The sequence below is a fragment of the Protobothrops mucrosquamatus genome, unplaced genomic scaffold (genome assembly GCF_001527695.2).
Source record: "Protobothrops mucrosquamatus isolate PMUCROS unplaced genomic scaffold, P.Mucros_1.0 scaffold593, whole genome shotgun sequence".
NCBI lineage: Eukaryota > Metazoa > Chordata > Lepidosauria > Squamata > Viperidae > Protobothrops > Protobothrops mucrosquamatus.
The window spans coordinates 423,368-435,566 of NW_015386892.1; the positions used below are offsets into that span (position 1 = coordinate 423,368).

Here is a 12,199-nt window from a genome sequence, read left to right on the forward strand (position 1 = left end):
TAGTCAGGAACCCTGGCACAGCAGGGCAGCTGCCAAACGGGGTCATGGCAAAAGTAGCTGGGAGCTTCTCCAGAGATATCACACCCACAGCTCTCAAGGGTCATGGCTTAAGGCAAGCTCGGAGGAAGAGGAGAATCACCAAGGCCTTTATGGAACTCAGCAGAGAGGAATTCTTGACTCTTTGAGACTCTGAGTTTGAATAACTCATGCAGCCCCTCAGCCAGGGGCTTCCAATTAAAAGACCAAGAGGTGCCCCAATGCTTCCTTCTAAGTGCTTTGAGTTGCTCTCCTGGTTGATCAGAGTGGGGTGGGGATGGATTGGGGGAGGGCAGAATCCAGCCATCCTTCAGGGAATTTTTTGATGGTGTAGATGGAAAGAGCTATGACTATTCAACAGGTACAACATGGATATGATTTTTCCAATAAATTTAACATGAAGACAATCTGTTCTTTAAGAGGATAAGGTAGAGTAATATTTTACAAACACTACTAAGGACACCTGGAGGTTTTAAATAATAATAAGAGTTGCTTAGTCCAGCAGTCCCACCTGTTGAATATTAAAGGCTTACCTCAATTACTTTTGCTGCTCCATCAGTCATGGCTAAAGGGGCAGTGTAGCAAGCAGAAGATACTGCAAAAAGATACAGCTTGGCAGCCTGATGAACACGGCTATGAAAAGAGACATATATGAAACTATATTTGGCAGTGTCCTGCCACTCCCAGATTTAGAAGATTACTGGGGAAAGGACTTCCCAAGAAGCAATGGTAAAGAGGTTGGTTACTGGAGAACCCAAAAGTGCAATGGAATGAGGAGCTGATACAAGAACCATCTTTTCAGAATTCCTCTCTGGAGAAGGAGAGGACTCGGGATCACCAACACCCGCTCCAGGCAGCAGCTCCCCACAGTGAGAATGTATGACTGGCCTCCAGAAGATTTAGCGCAGCGGTCCCCAACTTTTATGGCTCTGCAAATTGGCAGTAGTGGGGGAGGAGAGGGATGGTTCTGCATATAAATAATTATAATAATTTATCTTATGGATGGTTAAGAATTCTATAAAAAGAGGAAGATTTTGAAATTAAATATGATAAACCTTCCTGTGGGAATAATATTGTGGATTAGAAAGAAACATGATAAAAGGACTTTGAAGGTTGGACATAGAACCAAAACAAACTAAAGATTATTACGGAAAGGGAAATCACCCACAAATACAGAATGGAGCAAAATATTCTAACTTTGGAAGAATTCAAAAAGATATTTACAAACAATGCACCCAGGAATTACTCTTACTATTGTCTGCAATTATAAAAATGGTTTTAGAAGAGAAAGAAGTTTAATTGGACAAAACAAAGACCACAGCAGTACCTCCAACAGGAATATCTCCTTTTATAACCTTCAGCCACAAGGCTCTCCTCAGCAGAGATGTCCTTCAGCCTCTTCCAGGCTGGGCAGGTGGTCACTTGGTCCACACGCTGTCCCCAGGCATCAAAACGCAATAATCTAGGAGGGTTTAGCTCACACTCACGGCCCAAGAAGTCAATTTCATCTCTCAAACGAGCTCCAAACCGTTCCAGGTCAATGTTCACCTCGGCAAACACCTACAAGGTCAATGCATAAACTGCAATTCCAATTCTCTCATTGTGGGAATATCCAGATGTGTTTAATTATCCCAGACAACTCCAAATTATCTATCTATCTATCTATCTATCTATCTATCTATCTATCTATCTATCTATCTATCTATCTATCTATCTATCTATCTATCTATCTATCATCTATCTCTATCAGAATAGAGCTGGAAGGGACTTTGGAGGTCTTCTAGTCCAACCCCCTGCTCAAGCAGAAGACCCAATACCATCTCAGACAAAGGGCTGTCCAATCTTTTCTTAAAAACCTCCAGTTATGAAGCGCCTACAACTTCTGAAGGCAAACTGCTCCATTGGATAATTGGTTAAGAAAGGGATTTTAGTCCAGGACAAACCTGCTCATATACAAGATTAAGGTAGCTCTCATCTAGTTGGCATATCACATGAACATCAAAATCAAGACAATAATTTATCCTATTTCGTCACTTTCCCTTCCCGAAAGAACAACGCGTTCTATCTCTTAATCCTCTGCATTAAAAGGGAATGAGCTGTGGCAGGAAGCCAAATGGGAGATGCTGGGAGAAAAAAGCCACCACCTGCTCCTAAGCCAACTCAGTGCCTTTTGCGCAACTTTAGTGCTTGCAAAATTGAGCAAAAGGTGTTGTTTTTTTTACTATAATGATAACAAGGCACAGACCCATTACTCAATCACAAAAGAACATTTACATTGACTTAAAGAGTTTTACCTACATTTCTAACAAGCAGTTTTGGATAATGAAGGAAGAAGTTCGAGAAGCGCTGCTCTAGTCCCAGGAACAAGGAAGGGTCCCCATCCCCACCGGGTCCCCACCTCCACCCCCAGTATTTTCATTTCCCCCTCTTCCTGTTTTTTGCCCCTGCAAGCACAGATGGGGACCTCTCCCAAATCTGAGATGCAGAGAATTGGAGCTTTCCGCCCTCGTTGGTGCTGTCATTAGAGCCACCAGGCTGGAAGGGGGCTCCGAGGTCTTCTAGACCACCCCCTCGCCCGGACGCGCGGCGGTTCCCAACCGGGTGCGCATTTCACTCTCCAGTCCCTACCCGGTTAAGGCACCTGGGCCGGGGGCGCAGGAGCAAAAGCGTAGGGAGGGAGGGGGGCAGCAAAAGAGGCGGAGAAGCGCCGAGCCAGCCTGGCAACCCAGCCCTGCAGCCCCGACCGTCGAGCCCCCTCCCCGTCTTGCGCCCGCCTCCCTCGGGACCCACCTGGGCAGGTAGGTGGGCTCTCAGGTAAGCCTGGAGCAAGGGGTCTTCCAGGTAGGGGTTCCCGATCCGAGGCGCGTCCATGGTTGCAAGCCTGGCAGAGGGATCCTCCAGCGCTCCGCAGCCTCCCGCTTCCCGCAAGGGCTCCTAACCCTCCCGGCCCTCGCAGGGCGTTCCCCGCACGGACTCGGGGGCAGGAGGGGCGGTTCTCCTCGTGTAGGAAAAGCGCAACTGTTGGAAGCAGAGCAGGTCGGATTGCGAGTCTTTGGGCAGCTCTTCCACCCCCGAGGGCGTTGCGAGGGCGGCTCTGAGCCGGGTCCAAGGGAGGAGAACCGGTCGGTCGGGGACGCCAAGCGGGGGGGCAGGCACTTCCTCGGGCTCTTTGTTGCAGGGAGCCCCCCAATTCTTCACCCCTCCATCTTCCAAAAAAACAAAAAACAAAAAAACCGGACCCCGGAAACTTTTCCAATCTTCAAAAAGTGAAAATAAAAATAAAAAATGGATCTGCAGGCCCATCAGCCTGGCATCAATCCCTGGGGAAATCCAGGAAAACCTAATCAAGAGACGGGGTCTGCAAAAACAGAGAAATGAGCAAAGCGATGGCTAAAGCGGAACGTAGATTTGTTTAGCCCAAAGGTGTTTTTTTTCCAAAGAGGCAACTGGATTTTTTTGTTTTTTTTCTTTGAAGATGTTTCGCTTCTTATCCGAGAAGCTTCTTCGGCTCTGAATGGATAGTGGGGAATGGGAGGATTTATACTCCTTGTGGACCGCTGGTCATTTGCTTTCTTTCAAGAGAGGCGTTGAGGCCTCTTGGAGGTTTGGCTGTGTCCATCAACTCTCTAAAAGAAGGCAAATATAAATCCTTCCATTCTCCCCCCATCCAGTCAGAGCTGAAGAAGCATAATAATAATAATAATAATAATAATAATAATAATAATAATAATAATAATAATAATAATAATAATAATAATAATAATAATAATAATAATAAAAAAAGTTGGAAGGGATCTTGGAGGTCATCTAGTCCAACCCCCTGCTCAGGCAGGAAACCCTATACCATTTTGGACAAATGGCTGTCCAGTCTCTTCTTAAAAACTTCCAGTGTTGGTGCACCCACAACTTCTGGAGGCAGGTTGTTCCACTGGTTAATTGTTCTAACTGCCAGGAAGTTTCTCCTTATTTCTAGGTTGCTTCTCTCCTTGATTAATTTCCATCCATCGGATGAGAAGCGAAATGTCTTCAAAGAAAAAACAAGAAAGTCTTCTTTGAAAAAAAAACACCACCTGAACAACTGAAAATAGATGCAGAAGTGGGGATGTCAGAGTGATAGAGAGGGTGGGGGGAAACCCAGAATTTTGAGCTGAGAATAGAACTTTATTTGATGGTTAGCCAACAAGGTTGGCTAATTAAGAGAAGAGTTCCACAGAGCATGTGCAAGCAGCTCAGATGAGGGAGAGAATCGAGGAGGTCAGGGTGAGGAAGGAAACCCCCAGAATTTTACCAATCGGGCCACTTTTTGCCTCCCTAATAAAATAGAAAGAGTTTGGATGTTGAAAAGAAAGAGAGAGAAAAGCTGCCGGCCCAGTCAGTGCCCAACTCCCAACTACAGGAAGAAATGTGTTATTTTGAGCTACTTTAATCTTTCTATTGGGAGGTTTATAGGCTGCTCTGAGCCAGGGGGGAGAGCAGGAGAGGCAATAAATAAAAAATAAAAGAAAAAGAATTAAAAAGGGCGAAAAGAGCTTCCCCAGGCACGACTGAGGGAAGAATGAGGTGCCTGAGGGGAAAATGATGGCGGATCAAAATGGCCTCCCTCTTCCCGCCCAAATCCCCTCAGAGCCTTTTGAAAAGTTTTATTCTTGTTTTCTTTATTTTATTATTCATACTAAATAGATATTCAAAGGAGATTTTCTCTACCTTTGTCTGCCCCTTAAATTATTGTTTAAAAGGGAGCCCTTTGTTCTTCAGTTCTCTATTACTTAAATTATTACTATGCAGTACATTTTCTCTTCTATTGGCTATTCCTTAAATTTTTCGGAAAAGCCTTTAAAATTAAAATTAGGTTTAAAATTAAAATGAAAAAAACAAACTAGGGCATAAAATGCATTGATTTAAAAAACAAAATGAAAAACATTTTATTTAAAATTTATTCACAGATGTGTTTTTAACCATGATATCCTTTTTTGTCTGTTATATGTAGTCATTTGTTTTGTCCTTAGCATGTTTTGAAACAAACGTTTAAACATTTCAAATATAATACAAACAAACAACCGCCAAACTGAAACAATATATTTTAAATGTTATGACAATTGTAAAATTTTGTTTATCAGAAGTTGTGAGCTGGACTGGATGCTTTCAAGAAGAGACGGGACAGCCACTTCTCAGGGTCTCTTATTTGAGCAGGGGGTTGGACTAGATGACCTCCAAGGTCCCTTCCAACGCTGTTATTTTGTTTTATTTTCGATCTATAATGCCCTTTTTTACTTCCTTCTGTTACATTTTATCCAGCCATCTATTTTTCCCCTTAAATGTTTTATAATAAAAATTTTAAAGGTTAAAAAAAAAGAGTTAAAGGCAAAAAATGCAACAAAAAAGAGCAATGCATAAAATGCAGAGTTTGAAAGGAGAAAAATTCAGAGATATTTCAGAGGCAGAATATGAAAAATAGGAAGATGCTGATGGCAATTTGTGCTCATCACAGATGATCAGATCAAAGGATAAGTACAAGGTACATGCACATTGTCTGAATGTAAAAATTATATCAAAAATAGATCTGTCTCTTCTTCCTTTAGGTGGTGACCAAAAACGCAGCTCTCTAAATATGGCTACTGCCCAAATCATGCACATCGGCCAGAAGCATAAAACCTTGAAGGTATAAATGGTTAGGAAAGAAAATTTGGGGATTTGTTTTTGAATTTGCTCTCTTAACAGATATGCAAATCATTTTTGTCTGATACAGGAAACAGCCCTCTTTCCAAGCCGAATTGCTTCTGAGCAAGAGTCCCTGGTTCTGGTGAAAAGGCTGCTTGCCGTTTCAATTTCCTGCATCAGTTACCTGCGAGGTCTCTTCCCAGAAAGCTCTTATGGAACCTGCTATTTAGAGGGTAACCACGTTTGTTGCCTTAACTCCATAACTGAGATTGCAACCTCCCTTTTGGCAAGCCTCCAGAGCTGTCTCCAGTGTGGTGGCCCGAACCTGTCTCACACAAAATAGCCAAAGCATTTTGAAGATCCAACGTGCTAAATTTATTAGCAGGCAAAAAGTAAAACAATGTCCAGGTACTCCTCAACTAGCAACCGTTCATTTAGTGACCGTTCGAAATTACAATGCCACTGAAAACAGTGACTTATCATCTTTCATGACTGTTGCAATGCAATGATCAAAATTTGGATGCTTGGCAACTGACTTGTATTTATGATCGTTGCAGTATCCCGGGGTCATGTGATCACTCTTTGTGACCTTCTGACAAGCAAAATCAATGGGGAAACCAGATTCACTTAATAGCTGTGTTACTCACTTAACAACTGCAGATATGAAGGCTGGTTTGGTATAATAAAATAAAAAGTCAAAAGACAATAATTTAAAAAGGCAACAATTATCCACAGCCTATCAAGTGAGTATAATACCTGTATAAGGCTGTCATTAAAACTATCATTTCAATGCATTAAAAAGTAATTGCATAATTCATAGTTTCACAATGGTCAGTCTTTGCAGCACCTGAAAATGAACCTGATAAAACATTGGTTAATTCTAGATCATTATGTACTTCTTTTTCCAGACATATGTTTAAAAATCCTCCGAGAAGATAAAAGTTGCCAGGGATCTCTCCAGGTAGTCAAATGGTAAGAGTGAAAAAAGAAGGCCAGAATACAGTACTGAGCACCTGTCAGTATACTTTAAATATACAGCATTAGTTAATGATTGTGCAAAGCCAGAGATATTGTCTTTACTATTAAATATTATCTGGTTTAAATGTTGCATTTCAGTTTTTTTATTTTATTAGTGATCAGCTGTTAATTGCACCTGGCAGCTTAGAAATTTTTTGTATCAACAGATTTTGATGTTTACTCATGTATATTTCTTCTTTGATAGGATCCAGGGATGTTTCGATGCACTGGAAAAGAACTATGTAAGTTGTAATTAAACTCACATTGAAAGTGTCTTTGATGCAGTGTGATTTCATCTCAAATTTTCAGACTAAAAAAGTCATCTTGTTCTTTTGCTGTGAATGAATTTCCACACAAAAGCAATTCCATGCAAAGCTATATGCTGAAAACTTTCAAATACTTAACTTTGATATTTTGTCTTTGACTATAGAAGTGTCATTAAATGGCATATTATTAACATTGCCTGATGCTTGAGACCCGAAAGTATTATATGCCTTATATCCCTGTGTAGAATGTATAATTTTGTGCTGGGTAGGGATTAAGTTGTATGCAAAGATCACAACTTGTTATAATTATGAAAGATTTTACCAGAGAGACTGAAAATGTCAGTAAATTTTAAGATGAATATGAATATGATCCATGGTCTTCCCAATCCATATCTAATCAAGAAAAGATAAAATTAAAAAGATTTTTTAATTTTGAAAAAAGGTTGAGGGATTGGATCCTTGGAAGAGCAGCTGAAATATGCAAAATAGTGATTTAAGTTGGGAATTTTCTTCTGGTATAGAAAAATCATCTTTAGACAGAGGGAAACACAACTGAAAAAGAAAAAAATAATCAACCCAAGCTTCTGTCTTTGTAATGAATCTAAATGGCCACTGGGTGTCAGTAATGTTTCTTGCAATGCATCCGAGTCCTTAAATTCTTGAAATTCTTGATGGGGAAATGACATCTATTGCAGAAGTAGGTCTATCCCATTGTGAGGAGGCAGGAGAAATATTTCCTATCCTTTTCCTTAGCATGGAAGGAAGCATTAACACCTCTCCTTTTACCTTGCAGCCTGAGGTCTGATCAACCTTCCAGCAACTTCAAATAAAAATTAAAAGATATTAGGGTTTTAGATTTAATCCCCAAAGTTGCTTTGAAGTATGAATATAATGTTTGTCTGCAACACTTTAAAACATTTGTGTCTGTCTGCCCTGTGAAAAAGCTAAATGTTTAAAAATATATTTTAAATTGTGGTGGACAGGTATTGCATTCAGATTAATGGCTGTGATTGAAAAGCAATGATGGGCATATTTTAAATAAATTGCAGATTTTGAACAGTCTCTTTCTTTCAATTTTGCAGCTACATATGGCAGTTTTGGCAGTAAGTACTATGTACATATTTCTTCCTTCCTTCTCTAATCAATGGAAATAGAAAAAAGGAGAAGAAATAGAGATGTGCAAAAAACTCTTGCCTATGTCCTCAGACGGTATCCTTTTTATGATGCCCCCAAATATGCTCTGATCTCCCAGTTTTAAAGCTGGGTTGTTTTAAACCCTTCTCACTCTAGGAGGCAGAGCTAAAACATTCATAATGCTCCTTAGAGTAGGAAAGCATCGTTTTTCCCTTCTAGTTATTCTAGTTATAGTTATATGGTTATTAGTGACTTGTTCTCCAAAGCACCTGAGGGCAGGGCAAGAAGCAATAGGTGGAAAGTCATTAAACTCATTTCCTGACGGAGAGAACAATCAGTGGAACAGTTTGCCTCCATCACCATTGTACCTGAGCCCATCTGCCTGGCTGCTGAGCATTCTCTTTCTATCTTTCCTTCCACCTTTCCCAGCAATTTGCTTTGACAGTTAGTAGTTCAGATTCTTGTAGGTGGCTTAAACTTGCAATAAATCCTTATATTCATTTGAATTGCCCGGGTTTCCCAATTTCCACACTTGATAAAGTTCAACACGAGTCAATCAATCAAAGCACATGAGTGATTATATTTCTGCTTGAATTTGACAATCTGGGATACTGTGCTCATTGTTTTCATGAAAGTTATACATTTGGGTGTGTGGAAGGAGTGCATTGCTTTGACACAGTTGCTTCACAAAGAGTTAATACCTCCCACTAGGGGAAAAAAGCAAAAATGAAGTACTAATGCCAGGAAAGATTATTTCTCTTCCAACTCTTCTTTTTTCTATTGGAAAGATAAAACCTTCTTTCACTAGTGGAACAATTGGACAAAACCTCAAAGTAACACAAAATGGTTTGGTGAGACAAATTGCATCATATTACCATCTTAGCTAAATAGATCGTGTTATCTCCCTTCTGCAGAACCCCTCACTGAAATTAAATGTAGCCACACACTTCTGCTATTAGAGATGTTTTAAAACAAATTTCTTGTGTGTTGGAAGAGTTGATGAATTGACCACAGTTATCTATGTAGGTGGTGAACAATTCTCTGGATAAGAGTTTGGCTTATGGAAAAATTTACATAATTTCTCCAAATATAGACACACACTTCTCATCATTTTATAAATTTGCTCAGTTTATATAACTAGTTATATATGCAGGAAGAATGACAAAAAGAAACATTCCTGCAGTTATGATTATCAGTCTGTGATCAAACGAAGCTGTGGTTTGGCTTTATTTTATTATGATAGTTCACTGAAGAGCCATATTAATTTTGTCTGCTTTCTTGAAACAGATCTATACTAATCCCAAAGACCCTGAGGTAAGAGGTACAAGCTGTAAACCACAAGCAATATAGACATAATTTTTTCACTTCATATTTAAGTCAGCCAGGATTCGTCTGATTAGTTGCCCTGATAATGATGCAGATCAAATATATAAATTCCCTTTTGTATCATCATTACATCTATTGAATCACACATTTTGCTTGCCTCATTCAATGTGGGCCACTTCACACTTTTTCCATCCTCCTTCAGACAATTTTTTGTCCAAACCTCTAATTATCTTTGTGCATTAAAGATACAAAAAGTTTCCAATGGATGGAAACTGATCAAGGAGAGAATCAACCTAGAACTAAGGAGAAATTTCCTGACAGTGAGAAGAGTGAGAATCAGAAACTGTGGGTGTTTCATCACTGGAGGTTTTAAGAAGAGAAAATGGACAGTCATTAGTCCGGAATAGTAGGGTCTCCTGCTTGAGCAGGGGGTTGGACTAGAAGACCTCTAAGGTCCCTTCCAACTCTGTTCTGTTATTTTGATAATTATTACACTATCTTTAAGAGAAAGTTTGATATTAAGTTTATGCTGTAGAAACGATATTAGATTATTTCCTATTCAATGTCTTTGCCTATCTATAGGCCTGTCTCTGTTCTTATTATGCTGCACTTTTTTTTCTGTCATGTTTCTATATTTTATAATTGACTGAAAGAATTGTAAACTTTTCTGAGTAATAATAGGATCAATGATTGAATATAAATTTGTATTTGAATATAAAATAAGTACTTCAGTTTTCTCTTTAAAAAAGCAAAACAAGATCAAGTTCTGTTTCCTGTTCAATCCTTAGCGCTTGACAGAATTCTATCAGTTTAAATTCAAATACTCAAAGAATGGACCTCAGATGGACTTTGCTAGGTAACTTTCTCGTTCTTTAATTTCTGGAAACAGCAGACACTTTGTATTAAATGTCTCATGAGTGGAAACTATTGTAAGGAGCACCTATTCTGACTTCTTTAATTTTTAATATTTTTCTTATGTAAGTACAGCCTCTAATGTATGTCTATTAACAAATCCATTTTTTTTTCAGAACTATGGAAAGTGATTACTATAGCAAATTGCTTCTGAAGGAACAAACCTTGTTAAACACAGTTGCTTCCCAGTCATTGTGCATCTAATCAGTTTAAAATCACAATAATAGTTCCAAGGGCATGTTGGAAACTGGCAGGTTGATTAGGAAATCTCAGCATAGACCTAAAAGGAACATTTTTCCATCTGGTGGTACAATTCATGTGGAAATATATTCTAATTTTGAAGCACTTTTTAGTATTAATAGTAGTAATTTTGGGACTTGGGGAACAAAAAAAAATTAGACATGTGGTTTCACACAGAGACATAAGTTCAGTAGTCCAACAAAAGAGTATTTATAATCTTTTTGTGTGCTTGGAGATGAGCCCTGGTGCATCATAGTGTCAATTCACTGTTAATGACCCAGTTTATAATTCTAGACAATTGCCAAACACCAATGTGCCTTCATTGCCCTATTTATCTTATTGAATAAAAGGAGTCTACAGCTTTGTCCTCTCCTTCCAGTAAAATGAGTCAGTGGGTGCCCCATATTTGCCCTAATGTCATGGCTAGTGTTTAGTTTTTACTATTTCGGCTTACACTGTAACTGAGAAGTGGTACTCTAATCCTGACAAACGTCTAGTTGTGGAATATACACATCTGACTTACTCTGACTTAATTAATGTATCATCCTATTTGTGGCAAATCCATCTGGATACTCTAGCTGTCTCCAACAAGTCTTTTTCAGTAGGGCGTCCTTCTGGCATTGGATCAATGTAGCATTGGTTTAGGTATTTAACATTGGACTCAAAGCGACTTTACTTAGCGACCAAAATACTTTTGGATGGCACATTTTGTTTGGATATGTGCCTTCTTGTCCCATTTTTAGGATGGTTAATCATTTAGTGTCCAGTGAAGTCATTTGTTTTGTTCTATTAATGTCTCTAAGTTATTGTGAGCAGCTTATTCTGGGGAATACTGTAAAGTTGGCACTCAGGCAGCATCACAGTACGATTCTATTTAATTTCACCATTAATTACAATCACCATTCTTTAATTGCACTCATAAGGAAATGAGGGGAACGGGAACCCAGTCATACATCTTTCAAATTATTTCCCCCATTCTGTGAAACACATTGCCATGTGAGGTGTGGGAGGCTTGCAAAAGAAGATCTTGAATTCATTTATTTATTTTTATTCTGCAGAGCATATGGTTGCTGCTGCTGCTGCTGCTGCTGCTACTAGAGCTGCCTCAGTTAGGCTAAAAGGACTGAATATTGTTTTTAATGGTTGCTATTATATTACCCTACTTGCAAATAGCTTTTGTGGAAGTGGGCCAGCCTATAAATAACTGATCAAATGTAAATCTGTATTTGAATACAGGTAGAGTCCTCAGCTTACGATAGTTTGTTTAATATTTTAGGAATGAAATTGCTATCTTAAGCAATTAAAGTTTAAGGCAGTCATTTAGCTCTTAACATTTCTTATTTATCCCAATATGCAAAAAGAGCCCAAATTCTTAGCCTCATCCATTCAAGGAAGCCTCCGGGATTTACAAAATCTATGCTGGCAGGCTGCATGTACATTCTTAGTTTAAGCTTTTTTAACATTTGTGTTGTTTTCCTGGTAGTTCTCAAGTCAGCTTTCACAATGGAACAACTAGCGATGAAATTAAAAAAGCCAGCATCCTATTGATCCGCAAATTATATATATTGATGCAGCATCTTGGACCACTCCCTAACGATATTACTTTGACC

General features: G+C 39.2%; 1 protein-coding gene across 1 annotated transcript in view; it reads right to left on the minus strand.

Annotated features, from left to right (window-relative positions):
* LOC107288790 (acyl-CoA dehydrogenase family member 11-like) overlaps positions 1-2,971 on the minus strand; it is a 9,676-nt gene extending 6,705 nt beyond the window's left edge. Inside the window, 3 exon segments of the mRNA XM_015817439.2 lie at positions 488-669; positions 1,364-1,596; positions 2,827-2,971. Of these exon segments, the coding sequence (XP_015672925.2) occupies positions 488-669; positions 1,364-1,596; positions 2,827-2,907 (496 nt within the window). The 5' untranslated portion in view covers positions 2,908-2,971.
* Positions 2,972-12,199: the final 9,228 nt, after the last annotated feature.